This window comes from Gopherus flavomarginatus, chromosome 20 (assembly GCF_025201925.1).
Source record: "Gopherus flavomarginatus isolate rGopFla2 chromosome 20, rGopFla2.mat.asm, whole genome shotgun sequence".
Taxonomy (NCBI): Eukaryota; Metazoa; Chordata; order Testudines; family Testudinidae; genus Gopherus; species Gopherus flavomarginatus.
In genome coordinates, this window is record NC_066636.1 from 19,160,197 (window position 1) to 19,186,374 (window position 26,178).

The 26,178-nt window shown below is 56.4% G+C and overlaps 1 protein-coding gene across 5 annotated transcripts in view; it reads right to left on the minus strand.

Annotated features, from left to right (window-relative positions):
* Positions 1-26,178, minus strand: part of ADAMTSL4 (ADAMTS like 4) — a 63,124-nt gene that overhangs the window by 28,444 nt on the left and 8,502 nt on the right. For 4 of the 5 annotated variants that reach the window (XM_050930386.1, XM_050930384.1, XM_050930382.1 and 1 more), the window contains 5 exons: positions 18,219-18,374; positions 10,431-10,500; positions 4,146-4,975; positions 1,841-3,176; positions 76-178 (listed from right to left, as the gene is read on the minus strand). In XM_050930386.1, the coding sequence (XP_050786343.1) occupies positions 76-178; positions 1,841-3,176; positions 4,146-4,975; positions 10,431-10,500; positions 18,219-18,250 (2,371 nt within the window). In that variant the 5' untranslated portion in view covers positions 18,251-18,374. Of the gene's footprint in view, positions 1-75; positions 179-1,840; positions 3,177-4,145; positions 4,976-5,420; positions 5,512-10,430; positions 10,501-18,218; positions 18,375-26,178 lie in introns of those variants that run through there. The other variant, XM_050930385.1, reaches the window with a different exon arrangement.

Consider the following 26,178-nt stretch of genomic DNA (forward strand, 5'->3'; position numbering starts at 1 on the left):
GAGAGTCCACTGGGCTCCCCCCTCCCCTCTAACCATGGGAACACCGCATCCCAGTCCTGGCTCCCAGTCCCTTACCGTCCGTGAAGGGCTCCCACTGGTAGAGGCGGCCCATGAACTCCTGGGTGTTGAAGGCAGCGCACTGCACGGCTCGGGCGTCGGGCTGGTCGGTTGGGCACGGCTGGAAGGGAAAGGAGGCTGGGATGCAGCTGAATATGGCACTAGGAGACGCCAAGCAGGTCTCCACACTGCTACCCATCGTGGGGGCATGCGTTGCTATATCAGTGCCCATCACCAGCATGAGATACAAATACCCTGGGATCTGAAATGCAGCTGCCCCTGGGGTGGGGCATGGCAGGTCTTTACCAGCCACACGGCAATGCTGCACAGAGATCACTTGTGCACTGCTGAAATCAGGTGGGCATGGGAGGGCAGCACCTGGTTAAGAGCCATGTAGCAACTCTGTAGCAGAGGCTGCTTACCCAGTGCCAAAATGCAGCCACCTCTGGGATGGGCCATGGCAGCTGTTCATCAGGGATTGCTCATGCAACGCTCATGATCCTTTCTTTCTCCTCCCCGGCACCCATCCTCCCCTCTTCTCCTACCCCATTCCTTCCACTCTCTGCCCATCCCCTTTCCCCCTTACTGCTTAGCCACCTCCCCACTCCACAATCTTTCAATGTAAAGGATCAATCCCTTGAGTCAGCAACGCCCTCGAGGCCTCAGCTGGGGGGAAAGATGCTATGGGCTGTGAATGCACTTTCTTTGCCTTCCTTGGGCACCTTCCCTGTGAAGATCTGCAGGTGTTTTAAAAATGTTCCTGGAGTTGCAGTTGGTGAGGCAGGAGAGGGCTATCCCATTATAGGAGGGAAACTGAGGCAAAGGGAAGGGACACTACTAGCCCGGGGCCAAGAGAGAACCAGTGAAACAGAACCCAGGACTCCTGCCTCCCAGTTACCTGCTCTAATCATCAAACCACACTCCCTGCTCAGCCCCATTCCCTGCTCTAACCACTGAAATGCACCTCCCTCATAGAGCAAACCTAGACATCCTGGCTCACTCCCCTTAACTGCATGACCTCAAGTCACCAGACAATGCGGCCCCTAAATAACTTCTTCCCAACAGCCCCTGTAACTCTCCCAGCATGCTCTGGGCCCTGTCCTGCGCCTCCAGCCCCGCACGGCTATTTACAGGAGCAAGTTCCCGCCAGCCACTGGGGGAGGTTTGGCTGGCGTTGTATAAACGAGTTGGACGGGTGATTTATAAGCCCTGCGCTCTCAGAGCACGGTGGCCGGGCTTTCCTGGATCCGGCTGGGCCTGACATTTGTATATTTTTTCACTGTTTATTAAATCGAAAAAAAAAGAAGCAGCAAAAATTGGCAGAAAAAACCCCATTAGCAACCGAATCGCTTGTCGTCTGCCTTTCCAGCTCAGACGCTCTCAGCCTCGCCAGCGGACACTTCCCTAGATGGACTCAAATCCTTTTACTGTTAAATGGACGCAGGCCCCACAAGATAGTTTGGTCCCGCTGGCTAAAGTGGAGGAGGAGGGAGTCAGAACTCCTAGGTTCTTTCCCGATGGGCTGGGTGACCTTGGGCAAGTCATTTTCCCTCTCGCCTGTAAGATGGGGTGGCTAATACTGTAATAAAGTGGGTGAGGGTGTGTACCCAGCACTGCCCTCTCCTGGAGGAAAGCAGAGCTGATCACCAGTGTGTCTTATGCCCTATACTGCTAGTGGAGAATGGAGAGTCTCCTGTAGCGGGTTTGAAGCATGGGGCTCTAAGTTCTAGTCCCACCAGGGGGAGGCATTCGATGTTCCTGTAGGGAAAGCAGAGGCCCTTACCTCCTGCCTGCAGGCTTTGAACTGCTTGCTCTCCCCCTCGCAGTGGAAGGTCTCTGTGCCGGGGTGGTAGAGATTCCACTGGGGCACCTCAGGGCCCGGGTGCAGGCCGAGCCTGGGCCTTTGTCCTCTGGCCTGGAACTGCACGGGGCTGCCGCGGTGGAGAAGCCAGATGTCCGGTTCTGCCAGCCGGTGACGCGAGGGCTGTTCCAAGAAGAGGCTCTGGGAGGTCCGGGTGCCGTAGCCGCCGGGGCGGTACTCATTCTGTCTCTGAGCACGGGGCCTGGCCAGCTGGTGGGGATGGGAGTGTGCGGGGGGGTCGACAGGGCCTGCTCCCTCTGGCTGGGTCAGGTGGGTGGCCTCAGGCCTGGGCTTTGGTGCTCCTGTGGCCCGACGGTGGGAGTGTGAATGGGGGTGGTTGAGTTCTGGTGCCTCCTTGTGGCCACCCCCTGCCCCGCGTCCCTTGGGCACCAGCTGCGCCTCCAAGGCGGAGCTGTGGTTCTTCAGCCCCTCGTGTGTGAGGCGCAGCTCCCCCCGTGGCCGAGGGGCGCGGCCGCTGCTCGGGGCCCTCTCTCCCACGGGGATGCCAGGGCGGGAAGGCTGCTGGGTGCCCCCTGTGCTGTCCCCGGGCCCGTCTCCATCTCCTCGCTTGAGGGGTGCCTCTGCTCCTGCCTTCGGGCGCGACTCCTGCAAACCCGTCTCCTCCAGAGCCGTTGGCTCTCCCCCGCCGGGCCCTACAGTGCCCGCCAGAGCCCAGCCAACAAACAGGGATGGCTGCTCCGTGGGAGAGGGGCCCGGCTGGGGAGTTCCCTCCGCGGTGCGATGCCGGGTCTCTTGTGGCTCTGGGGGTGCTGCTGCTGGCTCCCGATTCTCTCCAGGACTCGCCTTGTCCTCCGAGGAGCCTGTGTGGGGCTTGGCCGTGGCCTCGGCCAGTGGCCCAGCGCTGCCCTGCTCGGCCGTGTGGGGTTGGCGGTGTGGAGCGGGCCCATCTCCCCCACTTCTGGGCCTCGCCCTATGCCCTGCCAGCTCTGACCTGTTCTCTGCCAGTGCTCCAGCCTGGAGCCAGGGCTGCATGGAGTCCTCCGCCAGCACGGCCTTCCTCTGCTTGTGCTGCAGATGGTGCTCGCCCTTGGCCAGCGGCTCCTTCTCCCGGCTGGGGGCTTCCTTGGCCTTGCGCTTGGGAGTCTTGGTGGGCGGCGGTGGCTGGTCGCTCGAGGGCCCTGGGTGTCTCTTGAACCGTGGCGTGCCCCCCTCTGCCACCTCCTTGTGCAGGGGCAGTGCAAAGGGCACCTTCCCGTAGCCATATTTCCCCGGTTTGATCGACTCTCGAATTCGAGACCTGCAACGAGGGGCGGGGTGGGGACGTATTGTTACAGGCCCTGCATAAACAGAGCAAAGGGGGAGCCAGGGACCTGTGTGCGCCTACTGTGTGGCTTCAGAATGGCACCCCTTGTGTCATGAGCCCTGTACTGCACACAGCTCAGGGGATTCTCCCATTGTTTAGCAGGGGTGGGGCTAGGCTTCTGGAGTGGGAGGATCTACACTCTCTCCCTGCTGTTGCCATGGGGCATTCCAGGTGCCGTTACCGTGCGGCGGCGTGTGGCCTTGATTTAGTGACCCTGTGTGGGAGCTGGGGGGTCACACACAACACTGCTTCCTAGCTAGTATGCGCCGAGAGAGCAAGCTTGGCCCTGTGGAGAGCCCCTAGTAAGCATGGGAGGAAGGACAGTGCAGTGGTTAGAGCTAAGGCCTGGGGCTAAGGTGATCCAGGTTCAGTTCCTACTTCTACCTTTAACCCACTGCGTGACCTTGGGCTAGTCCATCCGTGCCTCAGTTTCCCCATCTACCCAATGGGGCTAACAGCCCTGTCTCGTGGAGGGGCTGAGAGGCAAAGTGCATTCAAGGTGCCCCAACAGCATGGTGATGAGGCCCAGTAGCTCACAAAAATCATCTGATTCCTTTTCAGTTTCTGAGTGGATTTAGCCCTGGGGGCCATTGCCGGATGGGCAGCCCTGAGTGTCCCAGGACAAGGACAGTGACGGGGCCCACACCCCACTGTGGAGACATGGGTGGTTTGGTCTCCATGCCCAGATCCAAGGTATTTTGGCGCCTATGGAAGCTAGGATCCAAGCCTGCCAGCTGGGAGAGGGGCTTCAGAGTAGAGGCCAGGGCAGCAGGAACGGTGCTGGGACCCCTGCACACCCGTCACGTCACCCAACACCTCAAGCCAGCCAGTTCCCTCTCTCTCGCCTCCCACCCCACCCAGGTCGCGAGCCCAAGCTGTGCCACAGGGGACCCTGGCTCTCACCTCCTGGTGGCACGGGACTCCTGCGTCGGGGACACCACCCACTTGGACCCGAGGGCACCGTGTCGGGAGCTGCGGGCTGCACCGCCCGCCTCGTGGCTGCCCCGCCGCTCAGGTTTGAAGAGGGGGAGTGAGCCCTGGGCAGGCAGCTGTGCCGGTGCCGAGCTGCTGCGTCTGAAGGGCCTTTCTGGGCTGGAGGTGGCAGGGGCATCCGGGTGGCGCAGCCGACGCGAAGAGTGGGTCAGGCCGCGGCTGGAGGCTCCTGCTTTGCCAGACGGGTCCTCTTCCTGCCTTGGGGCACCGGGGGCGAGGGCGGGGTCCCTCCTGCGGCTGGAGTGCGGGGAGGAGGCATCCCGCAGCGGGGACAAAGGCAGCTGCTCGGAGGGGAAGGACTCGTGGCGGATGTACCTGTTCTGGGGCCCATAGCGGGCAGGAGGGGGGGCCGCCCGGGTGTGGCTGGGGCTGCTGTGGAGGGGGAGGGCAGACCCGCTGTGGAGGGGGCGGGCAGAGCCACGGTGGAGGGGGAGGGCAGGCCCCGGTGGGGAAAGAGGCGCCCTCGACTCCCCATCAGTGTGAAGGGGGTAGGACGGCCTGGGCGGGTAAGGATTGGGCCGTTCCTCTGGGTACAGGGGCTGGGCATACGTGTGTGGGCCATGAGGGCCCCCCCAGGGGGCTCGCTGATAGGGAGGCAGGCAGGTGCGGACCCTTTCCAAGACCCCCACCCCACAGGGCTGGGAGCAGGATGACCATGGGCCCCAGCTGCTCCAGGCACCCGCCACTTGGTTGCCAGCTTCATCCTCCTCGGGCACCTGCCGAGACGTCCGCTGAGGGACCTGCAAGGGCACAAGGAGATGGCCTGGTCACCGGGGGCTCCCTCAGGAGGGGCCTGTCCCCAGCTCCAGGCCGAGGTGACGCTGCCGCACCAGCTGGGCTCTCACACCCTCCGGTTGGCCATGGCTCTTAACAGCAGAGGACATCCACTCCGCTGGCGCGGGCTCAGGCCCCCACCTCCCCCCGTGAGCATCTGACCAGGGGCTTCACCCCCTCTACACAGCGTAACGCCTGACCCAGCAGCCGGGGCTCAGGGGTGGCATTGGGTGCCCAAGGGGCAGCTTCGGCCCAGGTCTCTGGGGCTGGGACAGATGGAACGATCTGGGCAAATAGAGCCTCCTGGATCCGGGAGCAGGACAGTTGGTACCTGGGAAGAGACCAGAGCAGGGGGAAGAGAAGCCAAAAGACGGGGCTGAAGGGAAGCCAGCTGGGTTGAGGGGCACAGACCTGCCCAGTCAGCATTTCCTTTTGTTTCCTTGCTGCTTAACGCAGGGCCCTTCCCTGTACCCCCCCACCTCAGCTGGCTCTGCCTAGCCTGGCCTCTCCCGGGTGCCTCAGACAGAGGGACAATCCCACGCCAGGCGGGGCGGGCCCAGCTGTGGGGAGCAGGCTGGGGACTTTATCGCTGCCCAGCTGTTCGCTCCTCCTCGCTACAACATCTCAAAGGCCCCTGGCCTGGAGGGCTCATCGTTAGCCAAAAAAGGAAATTAAGAAAACGAACGTGCTCATCGATTGCTAAAATATTTGGCCTGGTTCAGGAGTGCCTCGGAGACAGATAGTGCTTGGCTGGATTTTACTAAAGGCACAGGTATCATAGGGAGGGCTGTTAAACCCACTCAGTGCAAAGCAGAGCACTGCCACTGCCCCCTCCAAACATTCCTCCCACACCCTCTGCTCTAGTGGCCAGCCAGCAAGCCTGGCTGCAGCCCGCTAGCTTCACCGGGGCGGGGGGCTATGTATTTTTTTTATAGCTCAGTCATCGAAAGGAGATTCTGCTAAGGCTCAGCATCTTCAGGGGAAGCATCAATGACCTCTGGCGCTTGTAGAATGCTTTTCATCAGGAGATCTCAAAGCACAGTGCAAAGCAGGTCAGGATCACATCACCATTTGACAGATGGGGAAACTGAGGCAGAGCAAGGGGCAGAACCTGGGTCTCCTGAGTCCTACGCCACTATTCTAGCCCCTATGCAACACTGGCCCTAGGCTGAGAGCTAGCAACTCATTCCATGCAGGCCAATGGCAAACAGCTGCCAGATGGGTGTAATGACTGTCCCCCAGTAACACTCCAGGCTGCATTCAACCCAGTAATCTAGAGCCCTCATCAAACAGCCTCCCCCCACGAGCCCATCCAGGCCCCTGTGTCCACATCAGAAATTTCTCACGTTTTTCTTTTCATGTCCAGGGACGCTGGAAAGTGCCAGCAGGCCAGGCCAGGATTTCCACGCCAGGGACCCAGCCGCCCTGCACCCGGCACTTTCATCTGCTCCTGGAGAAGCAGTGGAGGTGGGTGGAGGGAATGAGATTTCAAAAGATTTGGGGCCCCCTCTCCTTCCTCTCCAAGAACAACAGCACCTTAAGGAACAACACAGCCAGGCTGAGAGCCGAGGGCCAAGTCTGCTGCTGGCGTCAACGGGCGCCATTCGACTGGAGTCAATCTGGAGCAAAGCCGATTTACGCCTGCTGGGGCTCAGGCCCACGATGCCTCAGAGCCTTTCCTGCACTCGGAAGCGTAGCTGCCAGCGCAGTATAAGCAGTGGGGGCAGGCCTGGATACAGCCCCGCTGCCCCTTCACACAAAGACTCTGGGCAGCTGCTTACAGCATTCTAGTCCCAGCGCTGTCACTGACCTGCTGGCTGTTGTGCCTCAGTTTCCCCTTTGGCTGTTCAGACTGTGAGCAAGAGGGCAGGGACTGTCTTGCACTCTGTATCTCTGCAGTGCCCAGTTGGGGGCTTTCAATGCTACCGTAATCCTGTGGCGTAGTAGGCAGAGCACTGGCCTGGCATGCAGGATCTACTCCCTGCTTGCGGGGTGACCTGGTGCAAGTCACGGCCCCAGGCCGTGCCTTGGTTTCCCCCGCAGTAAAAAGTGGGGACTCATACCGACCCCTTTTGCAAAGCGCTTTAAGATCTGCTGGTGAGATGAGCTAGGGATTGTTTTATTGGATTATTAATCAGCTCTTCTCTGGGTTGCTTCTGCATGCAAGGATCTGGTTGACTTCAGGGCTTGGAACAAGATAGGGAGCCTTTCACCTCCAGAGTGCTCGCCCCTGCCCTGCCCTGAGTCAGTAACAGTTGAACGCTGAGACCATGTGCGAAGGAGATGGCTGCATCGGGGGGCTTCCAGGCAGGATGACAGCCAGCTGTTGAGTGACGCCCGGAGCCCCTGCTCCGCTGTCCCCAAGCCTCGGCCGCAAACCCCTAGCGGCAGGGCCCGCCGCTCCAAATCCCAAACTCCCCCACCCGAGGGCCCGATCCTCTGACTTCTGGCACCTTGTGCGGCCTTGTGCCCAAGTGGGCGCAGAACACCAGCAGATCAGCACAGTTGCGTGTGGCGCTCACTGACTGGGCACAACGTGCAGGGCAAAGGGTGAACGTCGGCTCACAACTTGGCTTTTGAGCAGGGGCCTCTGATGCCTAAGGACACTGGTGCAGGAAGGGCTGGCGGGGGGATGGGAACTGCTCGGCGGAGCCAGGAAAAGCTCCGTTTTGCAACACACAGCCAGGTTAGCAATGCTGCCCCGGATAAACACATGCAGAACCACCCCACCCCCCAGAGCGCTTGGCTTCGCCCTCAGCCCAGATTGCTGCTAATTTCCACGGGCTGTAAACGCCTAACACGGACAAGATGCTGCTCCTGCCCCCGCCAGCGCTCACTGCAACACACCAAGGCTGCAGGGAGAACACTGCGTGCTGGCTCGGCTCTTTGGGAATTTCCTCGATGACCGTGGTTCGGAAGCTCCCCTCCCCCCAAGCATCCCGCTTCTCATGGACTTTGTCCGTGATGTGATGCTGTGTTTTAACACATGTCGCCCCTGCCCCGGCCTCTCCTCCAGCCCACAGGCAGCCCTGACATGCAGGCTGCCCGCACACCCCCCAGACGGAGAATCTGGTGAAAGGAAGAGGCCTTTTGCCCGGAGAACCTGCCCACCTCGCTCACTTAGTGCACTCCCGTCCCTGTTCGGTGCCGCGTGCATGCAGCTCCCATGGTGTATGCAAATCCCAGGGCAGAATCCGGCACGAATCTTAAGCCTCTTTCTCCCACTTATTTCTGTACCTTCCTCTGCTACTGGTTAACCTAGGACCTGAGCTTTACTTGTTCCTCCAGGGATGGGATCGGGTGGGTGGGGAGGTGCTCTGACTCTTACACTATACTCCCTTCCAGCATTAGGAATGGAACCCAGGAGTCCGGACTCCCAGCACCCCTCCTACTCTGACCACTAGACCCCATCTCCCCCAATTCCTAGCTGGGAATAGAACCCAGGAGTCCTGACTCCTCACCCACCTTCTTTTAACAGATAGACCCCACTCCCCATTCACAGCTGAGAATAGAACCCAGGAGTCCTGACCCAGGAGACCCCCCACCCCCCAGTTGCTGTGGCAACACTGTGAGTTTCCACTACACTTGTGACCCCTGCACACAAGGCCTTGTCTGGCCCTCGGTGTAATTTAGAGCAGCCCTGAGGTTGCTCTAATAACTCATGCTCTGCTTCTCACAGCCTCATATGGGCTGGGGGAAGCAGAGACTAGTCAGAGCACAATGCGCTCGAGCAACATCCCAGATCCACCTGCTATGCAGGGGGCTGGGAGCAGGGTGAGTGCCGGATGCTTATGCCAGGGAGGCCCTGGGATGAGGGCTTTCTCAGGGGAATGTAAAAGCAGTAAAGAATCCTGTGGCACCTTATAGACTAACAGATGTTTTGGAGCATGAGCTTTCGTGAGTGAATACCCACTTCCTCAGATGCACAGGATTCTTTGCTGCTTTTACAGATCCAGACTAACACGGCTACCCCTCTGATACTCTCAGGGGAATGTTTCCTACCTGAATAGCATAAAGAAGCCTCAGCATCATTGAAAATCAGGCCCCAGGGAGTTATCCCTGCCCCACCATTCCCACTTGCTCCTGGTTTGCCTGATTATTAGCCACTTCTGGGGCAGAACATGGCAGCTGTTTAACAGCCCACAGCAACACCCCAGGCAATGCAGTGCTGGAGTACAACAGACCCAGCCCCAAGGGAGGGTCATGGAGAGAGAACATCATCTACCTCCAGTTGGGACTGGCCAGTACAACCCCCCAAAAAGCACCAGGAGATTGTGATTGACCAGGTGCAGCCAGCACGTTTGGCGTCACCCCCACAGAAGGGAGGGCGCCTCCTAGGGGCACCTCCCCAATGCTTTCCAGGAGAAAGGTCTCCAGGTCACCAACAGGGCCGCCCAGAGGATTCCGGGGGCCTGGGGCAGTCGGTGGCAGGCGGCTCCGGTGGACCTCCCGCAGGCGTGCCTGCGGAGGGTCTGCTGGTCCCGCGGCTCCGGTGGAGCATCCACAGGCACGCCTGCGGGAGGTCCACCGGAGTCGTGGGACCGGCAAGCGGCAGGGCGTCCCTCGCATGGCGAAATGTCTAGAGCTGGCCCTGTTCGGCGGCGGGGGGGCCCTTCCGTTCCAGGACCTGCCGCCGAAGTGCCCCGAAGACCCGCGGCGGGGGCCCCCCGCCAGCGAATTACTGCTGAAGCGGGATCCGCCGCTGAAGTGCAGCCCGCTCTTCGGCGGTAATTTGGTGGCAGGGTTCCCCGCCGTGGGTCTTCGGGGCACTTCAGCAGCAGGTCCCGGAACGGAAGGGCCCCCCGCTGCCAAATTACCGCCGAAGACTGGGTTGCACTTAGGCGGCAGATCCCGCTTTGGCTGTAATTCGCTGGCGGGGGGTCCTTCCGCCCCGGAGCGGAAGGACCCTCCCACCGGTGAAGACCGGGAGCGGAAGAAGCTCTGGGGGCCCGGCCCTGCAAGAGTTTTCCGGGCCCCCCGGAGTGAGTGAAGGACCCCGCTCCAGGGGCCCCAAAAAACTCTAGTGGGGGCCCCTGCGGAGCCCGGGGGCTGGGGCAAATTGCCCCTCTTGTCCCCCCCCGGGGCGGCCCTGGTCAACAACCCTGCCTAGCGTCCCAGCCCGGCTCCGGGGGAGGGGGCCGGGATCTATCCCCATTAGCCCTGCGGGGCCAGCCTGGCTCCAGGAGAGGGGGTGTATCCCTGTTAGCCCAGCAGCAGACCCCAAGAGAGATGCCCCAGCCAAGTTCCTTGATGCTTTTTTAGCTGGTGATGAGGCCTGTGACTCCAGGAAGTGGCGATGCACATGTGACATTGGGGCTGGTGAGATCACTCATGGACAAGCTTCGTGCTTCCCAAGCTGCTCCCCCACCCCACCAACCCGCCCCCCTACCCAGCTGTAAGATCCTTGGTCTGGTGACTCACCTTCCTGCTGCCTTGGCAGAGCTGGGCCATCAGCAGGGCCAGAGCCAGGGCCAGTCCAGGCACGCAAAGCCTGGAGAGAAACCAGAGACGCTGCCGTTAGCAAGAGGAGGTGCCCACCCTGCTGCTCCGTCTCCATTAACCCCTCACTCTCCTGGACAGCCCCCCTTATCCCAACACCTCACAGCTGCTAAGGCTCAGTGGCTGTTCCGGGCTGGCCAGCCTCCTCCATGCGTCTCTGCTATTGGCCCGTGTAATCTGTTGTACAGATTTTACCCAAAGCAAGAGCAGCGATGCTTTCTTGCCTTGTGGCTAGGATGCCCTGTTCCTCCACCAGCGCCAATGCCCCAGCACTCAACAGCAACCTACAATACCAAATTAGACTAGAGGATCACAAGGTCCCTGTTGGCCTTGGAGTTTGGGAAACCATAAAAGCAAAGCATCCTGCCCCATCAACCCTACCATAATAAACCTGCACGTGCTGCCCGTGTACTCATGGGCAACTCGCCAACAACAAGCCTGTATAGGCAGCCCCAACACCCAGGAGCAACCAGAAGACAACAGACCGGTATGCCCATGAGCAACCCTACAATAACAAACCCCTCGAGGACTCTGGCGTTCGAAGCAGCACTCAGAAAAGCACCTCCAACTCAGTAACACTTTGGCCACGATTTTGTGTTGCTAGCAGCCCAGGCTGGATTTAAACCCAGAGCCTTGAGCCACCTCCCATTCCCAAGCCGCCTGGGGTGGGGAGGGAGGGGTTTGACCTGGCATCCGAGTAGCAAGCAGCTCCCTACCCCAGTCCCGCCACACTCCTTGACCAGCACTGGAGACGAACCAGCGCCCTGGAGATGAAAAGGTCCCGTATTCCCAATTCCCGCGGGCGTCACTGCCAAAAAATTGAAAGCGGGGTTGGGGGGGGAGACCACGTCCAACGTCAGGCACCACCCCGGAGCATACAGACCTACCAATACTCTGGAGGGGGGCACAAACCAAGACCAGCAAAGACCCCCCCCTTGCCCATGCACCCCAGAACTATCTGAATGGGGGCTCCCATTTGAAACAGTGACCTAGTTATACTCCATTGCTGCCTCCTGAGTCATCCTCTCTCCTCCCGGACGATGAGTTCACAGAAATTGGCCCAGCATCTTCTCACTCTGTCTCTTTTTTCTCCTCCAAACAGCGAAATAGCGACTCATCGTCTTTCCGACCCACTCGTCCGTGCTCAAAGGCCCCGCTCCTCTCCAGGAAGAGCCCCCTCGCTCCTTTCAGCACGAAAACGGGAAGCCGAACTGCTCGTGAACCCTGAGTCAGCCGGGGGCGGCTGTTAACATAACCGAGTGAGGGCCAGTCTGGACAGCACATCTTCGCCCAGGGGTTGCGGGAGGGGGCCGCAGCTCCAGTGCAGTGAGCGGGGAGCTGCGGCCTGTCCCTGGCTGGCTGGACGTTACAAAGCCAACTGCTCCTCCCAAGAGAGCAGGAGTGCATCACGCCCTCACGGCTAGCATGCCAGAAGACCTGCCTTCTAGTCCCAGCTCTACTGCCGAATGACCTCGGGCAAGTCCCAGCCCTGCTCCATGACTCAGTTTTCCCCTTCTTTAAAATGGGGCTAAGATTATCGCCCTCCTTTGCAAAGCACGTGGCACTCTCCGGACATAAAATACGGGTGAGGCATCATCACGGTGACTAGACGAAAGACCGGGTGGGGGGAAGCTAGACGAGACCACACGAAATAGAATAGTAAATCAGTGCCCGTCCTTCTTCCAAGACACCTGCTCCTTGACAGCACCCTCAGCCCGTGTCTCGGCCCCAGGGACAGCAGGATGAGTGGTACATCCACCCCACAGCAGCACGGCTCCAGCACAGCAGCTGTAGCACCATAGTCTAGACTGTCCCACCAGCGAGGGAAGAGGTTTCCCCCCAACTCTTCGAGAGGCTGGAGCTGGGTCAACGGAGGAATCCTTCCATCGACCCAGCAGTGTCTGCTCCGGGAGCATGGCCGTGGCTAGTGCGATCACAACAGAGGGGTCTGTGGAGAGGCCATTCCCAGTGAAATCCTGGTAGAAGCAGCGTCAGGGAAGTGGCAATCAGTCATCTATCAGGGTGGCGATGGGAGATCTAGGCCTAGGGCCCCTCCCAGTCTATTATTTGGTCTTTGGGGTCTGGAATTCCTGACCCTTTTCTGGACTCCCCAGGAACAGAGAGGAGATCCGGCTTCTGGGGTGACTCGAGCAGGGCGGTCACAACATGCAGGCTGGGTTTAAGGGGCGGCGGGCAAAAGAGCATGTGGTTTCACATCCAGGTGGCACAAATGGCACCGGGGAGGCAGCAAACACAGCGAGGGGATGTCAAGAGCAGCCAGCTGTGCGGGTGACTGCAGAGTAAACCTGGGCTGGGCCAGGCCACGTCACGCGTCAGGGGCCGTCATCAAGTTGTCGGCCAGTGTCTGGGGTAATGCTGACCGGGGCCTGAGACTCCTGCTGCAGCCAAGGGAGGGCTGGATGAAGCCCCAGCGCCTTGCCCACGGTGTCTGGCCCGGAGCTGCCTCTGCAGCATCCCCGGCCTGGGAAATGCGGGGTGAGACTCCTCATCCTCCGCACACGTCGACCAGAGGAGCCGGCCGAGGCCCCAGGGGTTAACCAGCTGGAGAGGGTGCATCTTCCACAGCATTCCTTCAGCCAGCAGCCTGGGAAAGCCAGCCCAGCCCAGTCAAGGGCACGGGGTATTTTCAGACTGGAGGAACACGGCCAGTGGCCACAGGCAGCACTGGGGGAAAAGTCGCTGTGCAAAGGAGACCGGAAAAGCTCTGCTTAAAGGGAATCCGACCCCCTATCCAAGGTCTCTGGTGGCGGACGAAACCAGCGCAGACATTCCAGGAGGATTCGCACATCTGCCCACCGAGCCCCAAGTTCAAGGCTCCGTGTTTCCCCCAGCAAGAGCTGGCGGCAGCATGGGGCCCCGAAGGCAGCCCAGGGAGCTGAGGCGGTTGCGTTGCTCGGTTGTTCGGGGAAGCGCCTGCAGCCAGAGCCCAGCAAATGTGGGATCCGGAGCTCAGGGTGCTGGGTTAAAATCAGTCTGGTCAAGGAGTGAGTCAGATACCAATTAAATTGACTCAGGGCAACGTTTTCAAAAGCACCTGAGGGTACGTCTACACTGCAAAGGAAAACTCAGGCTCGTGGGGCTCAGGCTGCATGGCTAAAAACAGCAGTGTAGACGCTCCTGCTCCGGCTAGTGCCTGGGCTCTGAGATCATCCCCTCTCACTGGGTTTCAGAGCCCGGGTTCCAGCCCAAACGGGAGCGTCTACACTGCTATTTGTAGCCCTGCAGCCTGAGCCCCGCAAGCTCAAGTCAATTGATCCAGGCTCTGAGATTCAGTGCCACAGGATTTGCTTTGCCGTGTAGATGTAACCTGATTTAGGAGTTTAAATACCAATGTAATATAGGCTCCAAAATCACTTAGGCACTCTTGATGTTTTAGCTCTAAAACTCATATTAAAATATCCTGCAATTCTAATTACAGTTCAGATTAAGATTCAGCTCAAATGTATTAAAATGCTGACTCAAATGATTAAAGTTCAAATTAAGATGAAGGGCTGGCCCTGCAAACTCTTACGCCCATTTAATTTTACAGTCTCGTTCGTTTCAATGGGAATGTCCACGTATATAAAACGAAGCTCTTGTGGAAACGTGTACAGGATCAGAATCTAAAATCCAACTCCAGAGTAAAATTCAGATTACATTTATTCAAAGTAAACTTCAAACGAGATGTATTCAAATGAAGACTAAGAATCAAGTTCTGACTCCAGCAACAATTCATTTTAAATGTATTCCAGTTAAGATGCAGGATTCAAATTTGATTCATTCAGATTCAATTTAAGATGTGTGTCTTTGATTACCGGATCCTAGCTTCTAAAGCCAGACAGGACCACTCTGATTCTTTCATCTGCCCTCCCGTATAACACAGGGCAGAGAACTGCCCTGTATTAAATCCTGTTTGAACTCGAGCATGTATTTTAGAACAACATCCAATTTTAAAATTGCCAGGGCTGGTGAATGCACCTCTACCCTTTGGAAATTATTCATGGTCAGAATAAAAGTTTGGATTCAGAGTAGATTCAGATTCTAATTCTGATTCAGATTAAAGTCTTAAATTCAGTGCCTCAGATTGACTTCTTGGGGCTCTTATCCCAACCGAACCCTCCCCTCTATCCCCACCGAGGTACCCCTGTTAGATCTCGTTCAGCTTCGTGCAATGGTCTCTGGCAGTGAACTGGTGGCAAAGCCCAGATCCCAGCCGGAAGCCAGGTGCAAGCCAAGAGGGCTGAAGGTTGCTGGTCTTTTCAAGCGCTGTCGACACAGATGAACTCTCTCGTGCTCTGTGTTTATTATTGTTTCCTCCGGCTTGGACGGGGAGCTGCAGGAGCGTCGAGCCGTGATCTGAAAGGTCGGTTTGTTCGAGAGAGCTCCCGGGAGCCGCTCCACTGCCTCGGCAGGGTTGGAATTAAGTAGCTGCAGCCCTTGGCCCTGAACTCCTCTGGAGAAGGCACCTTCTTCAGCGTCTCATCTGCTCCCAGCCTGAGACGCACCCCTGGGCCCACACTGGTTCATGCCTCAATGTGGAGCTGAGATCTCTGCGTCTCACAACCCAAACCACAAACCGTTCAAGTGTCCCAAATGGCTGCTGATGTTGTATCGCAACATGCCTCCCTTCACCACGCACTGACTCCTAGCCCCATAGCAGGACTCCCACTAGGAAGTCAATGCCAGAACATTTCCCGTGTACCTCCATTCTGCGCTCAGGCACCAGCCCTTTCGCCGCTGCTCACATGCCCCTGCAATCCAGCTGCTCCTGGGTTAAACAGCTCAGGACGGTAGCACAGGGTCTGAGTAGAACTCATCCAATTAGCTAAAAGAATCTGGCCTCTGAGAAAGAGGAAACACTGTTGCAACTTACGTTCTGCAGCTGTCTAATTAAATGCACGCAGAAGCCTCTAGAGGCTTCTGTTCTGCCGCCTGGATGCTGAAGGTAAAAAGAGGAGGCCTGATTCTCTTCTCTGTTACACCAGTTTAAATCCATATTGGGCCAGATCCATAGCTGGTGTAAACTGGTGCAGCTCCACTGATGTCCAGAAAGCTGCAGCCAATATATATCAGCTGAGACTGTGACCTACTGACAATGGTGTCACTCTGGATTTACCCCAGTTTAAGTGTGACCAGAGTCAGGCTCAGAGACAAACATCGGCTCGCAGAAACTCCCTGGGTCTCCTGCTCCACTGCCCGGCAGCCTGCGTTGTCATTTACACCCATGCAGATTCAGATTCAGCTGAGGATCTGGCCCCAGTTCTGCTAGCCATCCTGGCTAGAGCTGGGCCTTCCAGGCTGTCAGGGGAAGTTTCACTACATTTACCAGGAACGTGAAGGGAGCTAGCGGAGAAGGAATGCAGGCAAGGAAGGCCACATCCCAAGCTAGGAGGCCAGCGGACACTATCTGGGTCGCCATCTGAGCACCAGGAGACATTGTGGAGCCGACCAACTCAGCTTGGGGCAGCCTCAGGCCATGCAGGGGCTCGCCAGCGAACAGGTCCCCGCGTGCAATGTGGTGCTCGATCTCGGCCTGACATGGAGCGTGGGATGCCTGGCGTCGTAGCTCCCCGTGGGCACAGTCTCTTGGCTCTAGCTTAATCCGTGGCCCCTCCACGGGCCCCTCTGCTCCGAGCAATGCCGGAGGCATGGCTGCCCCTTTCATCTCGCAGGGACGGGCGTTGTGCTGGGCACCAGGGTCAGGGCAGGGAAGCTCCCACCTCCCTGATGCAGAAGTGAGCTGAATTCGCTTCACTGATGGTCCCTTCTCGGTGCATTTTGTGTCCTTGCCACGGCAACAGTGCGAATACATTGGTGTGGGCCGGTTTCCTTCCACGTCCCCATCCCGTTCCAGAACTGATGCCACCACAGGTCACCAGCAAAATCAAACCTAGGAGCTGCAGCACAGTCTCATGCTATAGCTGCAACTCCACTAGCTAGCAACAGTAGCGGGCTTTTATCCATTCGCTGCACCAGCCCCCAGAGGGAGAGACGGGAGCATGCGCTCAGACTTTTAGGCTGCCCCTACATAATAGGACACTATCCACAAAACTGCCACTGCCTTGGCCTCACTTCCAATCCCCTCATAAAACTCACTTCTCCTGCAAACCTTACGAGAAGTGAGATTTAAAGGGGAGCCACCCCCATGTGTCCGTGCCCTAGAGTCAATCCAGAGCCCCAGGGACCGACTGATCTGCCGTGATTTCAATGGGCTTTGGATCAGGAGCTTTCTAAGTGGCCGTATGAGCCTATTAATTGTCCCCTGATTTTTACCTTCTTCCCTTCACCCTGGTTTTTGGTCTGTTTAGGGCCCTCACGTTACGCTCTGTGGGGCCAGGACTGAGCATTTAGCACCTGGCCAGCTTGTGTGTCCAATTAATGTTCTAAAATTCCCTGTGAACGGTTGGGATCCCCTGCCTTGCAAACCCAGACGGCTGGGAGCATCCTTCTGCTCTTGGGGGTGGGGGGACGGCCTCAACAGCGGGCGGACCCACGTTCATCATGTCTCAGATCCTCGGTCTGGCTGGCTTGCCTGCCAAATAAAAGGACGGGCTTTCTACCCACCAGCCCCACACCTTCTCCCAGGCTCATAAGAACCACGCCACACTCTGTGTGGTTTACGTGCCATCCTGTGCGTAACCCTGACCCCGAGGGGCTAAGCCAGAACTGAATCCACCTGATCCTGAAGCTGGGCTGGGCTAATGGGAATAGACAAATGCCAGCTCCCTCCCCCAGAGCTGAGATGGCTCCAGGGGGCTAGCAGGATAAGTACTCATCCATGTCACTAAAGGAGCTCTGATTCTACATGTGCACACATATACACACGTGTATACACACATGCATCCCCACATGTGCACACACTCGCACGCCGATGTCTGGATAAGAAGGGGACATCAGTTGTCACTTTTCTGACCCCAGTCGCCTGGTAACACCCAGTAAGTAGGAGCTGGGCGAGGCAGAAGAGAGGAGTTGCCCCGGCAGATCAGACTGTCGGCTTGTCACGTCTGGCATCCCTGCCTCCGGCAATGGCCGAGACCTGATGCTCCAGACAAAGGAAGTAAAAAACATTCCACACTGCACCTGGATGCCTGTGCGGCACGGAACATGGGGAAGTGAGGAAGCAGGGAATTCCCGCCTGACCCCAGCAGGTGGTCACTCGCTGCCCTGAAACCTGAGATCTGATTAACCATGTTATCTGAGCTCGCACGGCTTCCATGCATGGGCCAGTGAACAGGACACAGGCTGCGAGGCAGAGAGCACAGGAGGAAGGATGGTCCAGTGATTAAGACACTATCTCAACTCCCTGCTCTGACACAGCCTCTCTGTGTGACCTTGGGCGAGTTTCTTAGCTGCTCTGTGCTGCAGTTTCCCCATCTGTGCAATGGGGAGAAAAGCACCGCCCTGCCTCCCGGGGTATTGTGAGATACATGCATTGCAGACAGTGAGTTGCTCAGATAGATTATTCCAGGCTCTGCCCTTGACTCACTGGGTGTGCTATCCCTCTAGCTGTAAAGTGAGGGATGAAATGGCTGTAGCCCTATGGACACAGCAAGCCACAAAAATAAACTGAGCAGCGGTTGAGGCTACCTCCTGCAGCAGTGAGTTCCACAGATTGACTGAAGTCCCTGTACATCAGATGCCAGGTCTTTCTCTTCCCTACCCCCACCATATCTAAACCTACAAAGAAGCTCAGGGACTATCCCTCCTTACCTGCTCATCCAGCCTCCATAAACAGACCCCATCCTGCCTTAGTTCCTTCCTTTGAGGTGGAAGCTCCCTGCTTTACTTCTTCAGAAGACCTCCTCTTCCTCTCAGCATCTGAGCTGTCCTGAGAGTCCCAGGACTTTTTAAGGCGTCCTTGCCTCCCTGCATAAAAATAGTAAGAGACAAAAGTCAATTGCTGTATAAGCCCTTTACCTCCACCTTAAATATTGACCACGCCTCCAGGCAGTTCTGGTTTTAAGGGTGGCTCTGTTCTTAAATCTAACACTGAATCCCTTTGGGACATTTTATAATCAAAGAACCAGCTGCATGGCGGAAGCATCATTGCAAATGTGGGTGCACCACGGCTCTCTGCTGGAAAGAACTGGGAACTGCTCGCTCTGTGTCTTAGATGCCACACTGCAGTGAGGATTCTTCATTAGCCCAGGTGGCAGAGGCCTATGCTTTCAGAGAAGGAGGATGGTATTGATAACCCTGAGGCTATTGTAAGGTTCCCAGCCAGCTCGGGTGCAGCATTGCCAGCCCCCAACGCCAGGAGACAGGCCTTCAAAAAATCATGAGATTGAAAAAAAATAATGAAGTCAGGGATCTTGTTATTTCCTTTCTGGGTTTACAGCCTTTTGGGGAGTTACATGTTTCAGCTTTTCTCTCCAACAATGAGGGTTAGGAAAAGTCTTTTCTTATTGAAATAAAAGCTGAGAGCTCATCATCACCTGACTCCAGGAGCTGGGCCTTTAAGGAAAATGACAAATCTCGCAAGACACCCAATAAAATCCCAAGAACTGGTGCCCCGCTAATGGCAGCTGCGATTATCAGAGGGTACGCGTCTATCCATTGTCACGCCTCTTAGTGCAACGGCTGTCATTCAGTGTGGCTGCCCCTCATAGAGGGAGGGTTTCAATGGGATGCGTGCTTACATAGCATGAGATTTTCACATGAACCTACAGGAATCGGACACCCAAATCCCACTGAAGTGAGAGTTAGGCACCAGACTCCCTTAATCTCCTTTGGAATTCCACACCTAAAATGCCATCAGTGAGTTCGGTGACCCATGCCCCAGGGAAGGAGAGGATACGAATGGGCATCACCCGGATAAAGCTGAGGCCAGGCTAGATCCCAGGGATGACTTCCAGACCGTGAGATCTCGGCGACGGCAGAGCGGCTCTCCTGAGGAACCCTGAACAGCAGCTGGGAAATATCGAGCACAAGAGTTGCTCCAGTGCGGGGCCCTTCAGCAGACTGGATGGGACGGGCTCATCCCATCTCCAACATGGGCTTTACTGAGACACCCTCCAGAGGATCCAGGCCTGGGCTGGGGACGGGGTCTCCTGGGGACGGAACCAGCTTCTGACCTACCCCGGCTCAAGAGCAGCTGCTCGTGATTGGTTGCCTCTTGTTGACATCCCACAAGGTCGTCAGAAATGGGGCCCAGGGGCTAAGATCTCGTGTGCAGTCTCCACGGGCCAGTTCAACCCTTGGGGGGCAATTAGCACCAACTACAGCCACCCTCACCAGCGCTCGGCTCCCCGGGAACTGGACCTACCCGACCTGTTCGAGAACAAGGGCACCTGACTGTCGCTGCTGCTGGCTACTGCTGCTCCGGGCTGGGGCCCAACGGGTAACCGAGGGGGATGGATGCTGCAGCCCCTTCTCAACCCCCTGAGCCATCCAGCCCTCGCCCCAGAGCCAGGGCCCATCAGGCAACCAAGAACCAAAGTCGAGGTTGCTGCTTTCCCAGATGGTCCCGTTAGGGTGACCAGACAGCAAGTGTGAAAAACCGGGACGGGGGTAGGGGGTGGGGGTAACAGGAGCCTATATAAGAAAAAGAGCCAAAAATCAGGACTGTCCCTATAAAATCGGGACATCTAGTCATCCTAGGTCCCATCCAGGGATGGCCTGAGCAGTGCAACACACAAGCTCGGCTCTCCCACCAGCGCCCCCAACCTTTGAAATAAGGACTTTCTGTTAGATCAAAATTCAGCACAACCCTGAGACTTTGCCCTCTGGTTCTACCCAGAGCAATGTCTAGGAGAATCCACCCACCCTATGCCAGGATCCTGGGGGAAAGCCTGGCCCCTCCAGGCAGGATGCTGTCAGCCCGGACTGAGGGCTTCTTTCTTGGCGCTTGCCTCTGTGTTTTGTGGCAGGAATCTGGACGGCTGGCAACGCACTGCAGCCAGTGGGACAAAGTTGGTCACCGCACAGCAGGAGCCAGTGGCCCACAGCAAGCTGAAATGTACACACACACACACAGAGCACACACAGATCCACTTCTGCTCCCATGCACAGAGATGCATACCTGATCCAGAGACACAGCACACACGGACACACCGCCTTGTACACCCTGTGCCCCATTTCCCCCAGTGCAGAGTAGGGGGGGCTGTGATGCTCCCCAGGCAGAACGGCAGCCTGCACGCCCCCGGAATTCCCTGCCCCTGCAGGGCCGAGGTCCCATCCCCAGGCTGTGGGGGAGGACGGCTGCACGCTGTTCAACTGTCCTGATAAAGAACTCCCTCTGCAAAGACCGAACTGTTCCTTCCTCCGCTTGGGGCCATTGCTCCTTACCCAGGCTAATTCCATCCTTCCTTTAGATGGCTTCCATGGAGGTATTTAAAAGCTTTGATCACTTCCCCTGAGACTCCAGCGCTCTCAGGACTAGGAGTTTAACCCCTTCCACCCCTCCTGTTACGTTTACCGCCCAGCCTTGAAATCGTCTTCCCGCACCTTGGGCCGAGGTGCTCCAGATGGGCCAGCACTGGGACTCCCCCGCCCTTACATGTGACCCCTCTCTGCACCCACCCGGGAAGCGAGTCAGTCCCTGGAGCACTTCCTGATAAGCTCTGCTCTGTTCACACGGTAGCACCACTGAAGCCAATAGGGGCCCTCTGGATTTCGCCCTGGGTCGGTGAGATCAGAATTGGTCCCAACAATGCGTTCGCTGCCAACCCCCTAGGTCTCGGGTGTATTGCATCCAGGGTGCTGTCCCTCTGTGCCTGTCCTCTGGCTGAGTGGCTGTGCATTCATCAGCACTGGATGCAGACGTGGGGCCCGATCCTCATCTCAGCGGCGCTGGTGTAACGCCACTGTCATCCATGGGACTTGCGTGCAGCAGGGTGGGGTCAGGCCCTGGACTGCAGGTGAACGTACTCCTCCCTCTAGTGATTGTTGAGAGAGACAAGGCGGGGGAGGTAATATTCTTTATTGCAGTGGTTCTCAACCAGGGGTGCGGAGTCCCTTGGGGGACCGTGAGTAGATTTCAGGCAGGGCTGCAAGCAGGGCCAGCATTAGATTTGCTGGGGCCCAGGGCAGAAAGCAGAAGCCCCACCATGAAGCCTGAGCAACTTAGCTTTGTGGGGGCCTCTGTGGCGTGGGGCACTGGGCAGCTGCCCTGCTTCCTACCCCCTAACGCTGGTCCTGGCATTTAAGTACAGTTGTTGTGGCAGAGACGAGTTTTTAATAGTATCTTGGGGGGCCCTCAGAGAGAAAAGGGTTGAGAACCTCGACTTTACTGGACCAACGTCTGCTGGTGAGAGAGAAAAGCATTTGGATTGAAGAAGATGAAAGTTTTGTCTCTTTCACCAGGAGAAGCTGGATCCAAATGAAGAGATGACCTCACCCACCTCGTCTCTCTCATATCCTGGGACAGACGCTGCAGACAACCGCCGGTTGTTGTCAGATGGTGGCACCTAGACACCCATCACGCTGAGCACTGCGTGAACAGAGCAAGGGACAGTCCCTGCCCTGACGAGGAGCAGACCAAGCAGGCTCTTATCCTGCATCTCAATTGCTGCAACCTTCTCCTCTCTGGCCCGGACAGACGCCATGTGGCCTCGCTCAGAGACATTCATGAGGCTGTTGAAAAGATGGTTTTCCTGGCCTGTTGCTTGGCCCCCTCTCTGCATCCTTCCACTGGCTCCCTCTTCTCCATCGAACCAAACGTCGGCTACTTGCCTTCACTTTCAGAAGTCAGGACCCTTCCCAGCCCGGCCCCTCCCTCCCTAGCATCTCTCCTGCACCATCGAGATGTCGACCCACGATCCCAGCTTCTGTCGCCAATGTGATGCATGGGCAGATGAGCCCCTTTGTGCTTCCTCCTCTGCTCCTCCTCACCCCAATGGGGGAAGCTCCCTGTCAACGTCCACAAAATAACCTCCTTCTAAACCCCCTCAAAACACTCCTGAGCCCAGGTTGGGCAGAGACTGACTTTTTGTCCTGCGTGTGGTTCTTTTTCTCTGGGTTTTTGGCGGGGGTGGGTCCATGCTGGAAGGACTGAAAAAGTGGGGCAGGGGGACACATTTGCTTCAGCCACCCCTTCGTTATGGTGGAGGCGGGGCCAGGCCAAATCTGAGTGAGTGGCATTGCAACCTGGTGCATGAGGTCACAATGCCACATAAATTTGTGCCAGCCACCCCTATGTGGCCAAGTGAAGAGGCTTTGCTGGGGTGCCACCTGGCTATGGTCAGGGGCCAAGGAGGGGCCCCTGGTCCCCTCCTCCGTTGTGCCCCTGCTGAGTTCAGGTTCTCAGAAGTAGGAGGACGGGTGGTCTTATGGTTTCTCATCTCTGGCAACCAAGGGTGCAAGGGAATTCAGAATCCAGTCCCATTAGACAATTTCTCTTCCTGGGTCTTGCGCTTTTATGTTTAGGTTCCCAAAATGACTAGGGGCGGGGGGGCGGTAGGGAGTGCAACTGTTTCCATAAGAACCACAAATGTTTTTGTTGCTATTAAAAATAAACCCCCTGGTCACATTTCTATTTACATTCAACTCCCTATTTTAAAAAAGTCATCCATGTAAATCAACGCCCCAATCGTGGGGTTGACACTACACATCGCTGGCTCAGATTCTGCAGTCAGTTACTCTTGGGCAAAATCAGACCAGCTCCCCCGGACCCCTGGATGTCTCACTTGCAAAAACAAGGTGCATTTTTATATTGAGCTGGCCGGGAATCTCATGACAAAATGATTTTTTGCTAGAAAAAGTTGATTCACCGAAACCGAACCTGTCGGGAAGGGGCCCGTTTCCACCAATTTCCCGACATGAAAAAACCTTGGGGAAAAGTTTCATAATCTCCCATTTTGCTGCTCTTGGAACAAAAGTTTGTGGTTGGGCGGTTCGAAATTGAACTTAATTTATACTAAAGAAAGGTTGAAAAGGGTCCAAATTGAAATGAAACGTTTCAATCGCCTCAAACCAAAAACGTTTTCCATTTGTGAACATTGTTGAGTGGGCCTTAGTGAGAATTAGGCTCTGTTAACTCTAAGGTAGTCATGCTAGATGTGAGATTTTGGCTCTGTCCGCTGTTGGCCAACCAGCCCCTAATCCGCGCTCTGGTATTTTTATCTAGTTGGGATGTCTCCAGCTCCTCGTTATGTGGCACTCGCTCAGATGGCTGAGTGAGATCTAAATATGCTGCACCCGCTGCATTCCCCTTTAGCTTCCCAAATCAGTCGTGACCAAGTGGGGGATTAGAAATAGCACCAGCTCTCCAGGGCGTGGGAGCATTCAACAAGCCACGGCCAGGCAGCAGGACAACCGCTCAGCCAAGACGCATCTCTGCCATGCAAAGAGCCCATAACGGAGCTAATGCTTCTAATGCCTGCTCGTTGGAGCGCTGTCAAATAGCCTGGAATAAAGCAGGTCAACATCCCAACGCCCCACCCCAAGGGACCCCCAGATCTCAGCGCTAAGGCCTAGCTGCATCCGTTGTCTCTCTCTCCAGTCACTGTGCCCAGGTTCTTATCCCGCTGATCCACTTCCCATTTGGCTGGTGAGAGGGAATAGACCCGAAGTGTCCTGAACCAAACCTGATCCGGTCACCAAGCCACACAACCTCCCTGTACATTGCTTGAGAATCAGGCCTCGCTGACTGATGGTTGTGCAAACTCCCTGGCATTGCAAATTATTCACCACTCACCCTGCCAACTCTCTGATGAGCCCGGCCTTGGCCAGGAACCCCCAAGCCCGGCAAGAGCCACTCCAGAACCCTGGACTTCAAAGGTGCATGTCTATCACGTCACCTGAGCAGGGGCTGCTGCGGAGAAGGAGGAGGATGCGTTTAGCCTCAGGAAGCATCTCCCCAGCCTGTCTGTAATCCCGACCTGGGTCCTTCCTTCTCAGCCCGGCCTAACTTTGCAAATATCCATGGGATCAGGGTGTGGCGTGGGGAGATTGATCCCTCACTGCAGTGTGCATCACCATCCCAGTGGGCAGGGCGGCTGAAGCCTGAATGAGCCTCTGGGCTCCCCTCTCACCTCCTGAGACAGTTCTCTCTGGGGTAGGACTGAGCCAGGCTGGAGATCAGGCTACACGGACACTGCACCTGTCCTTTGGAGACACAGAGCTCTACAGCACCGGCAATCCAACAGTCAGCACCACCACTCAGACGTACCAGGCCTAATCTCCAAGATAGCGGAGCCATCACAACGTCCACCAAATCATGTCTGGGAACCAGGGGACATTGAAAGACTCCTCTGATGGGACCTGTGCCGTGGGCAGCCCCTAGCTCCAGCAGCACCTGATCCCCAAGGCTAGCGCTCAAGGGCGTTTTAGTGCTGAGGATACAGTTATGCAGGGAGTCTGACTGGATGATCTTAAAGTCTATGAATCTATGAACCTGCTGGTTCAGCTAAGAATCAAGAGGGAGACGATCCCTCATCAAGGTTTCAGAGGAGATTATACAAAGAGCGGAAAGAAGCCAGGAGACTTCACGCAGCGGCTTTTTGTCTGTGAGGAAAGCGATTAGCTCTAATCACTTTAGAACCAGATCTCTGGGCTTGAAAACATGATAATGTGTGTCCCCAGCTGCCCCTCCACCAAGCTAATGCCTTAAGGGGCAGGGGGAGCGGAGGGCAGGGGTGCTTGGAAAAGTGAAGGTTGTTGGGAATTGGATCAGGTTGTAAAGTGACATTTCACCCGACATGCCATCAGATACCATTCAACAGGTGTCACCCGTAGGGCCTCTGATCTGGCACTGGATTTAACGGTAAGGCAGGGAAAGGTATCATGCCTGCCTCTCCTCCTATGCCCTCCTAAGCACCCTGTTTAGCCACTTCTTAGCTCTCAATGCTAAGCGCTTACAGCACTTTTCAGAGATGAACTAATTAACCCTCCCCAAGGTCTGCGGGAGCAAGGACAACGTTATCCTCCCCATTGCACAGAAGGGGAAACTGAGGCACAGAGTGGTGCAGTGACTCACCCAGGGAATGAGAGCTGGAATGAGAACCTCACTCTTCTCAGATCATCCAGTGATGCTCCCCTATCTGAACTGTCCTTCAAGCTATGAGAAATCCCCATAGCTGCGCTTGTCAGCTAGCCGGTCCTGGAATGCTGGCTGTGAAACTTTCACCAGAACTTGTTAAAAATGTGGACATGGTATTAAAAAGGGAGCGTCTATTTGCTCCGTCACTCACCACAAGAATAAACAGGAGTCAAAAGACCAGGATTTAGCAATCTCTGTGTCTAACTGGCTTTCATCCCTGATGCTATTGAGGTACTTAACATTTTTTTCACTTTTGACTGTAAAACCAGGCTGGTCAATTTCACTTCACGTTTTTAGTCAGTTTCACTTTCTGATTCTCATAGGTCAGAGCTAGTTTATTGTGTTTGAGTCTCTGGTCCCACAGAAAAATTAAAGAAAAAGTGTGACAGATGCTAGTCCCATCCCTTACGGCACTACTGCAAAGGGACCAGGTGCCACAGTGATGGGCGTGGTATAGGAACCTCTCTAGGATAGAACACAATTTTTGAGATCATGATATTTCCTATTCCAGACCCATTGAAAATCTAACCCTAAATTGGCATTCTCAACTACCAGATGCTTCCTCTTTCAACTAGAAAGCTGGAAAATTTGGAACCCGATCTGAATGTGCAATTTCACACGCCCCAAAATTTGAGATGTGGGATTTTGCATTTGGTTTGTTACAGTGAGAGAGCCAGCCACGAAACCAAG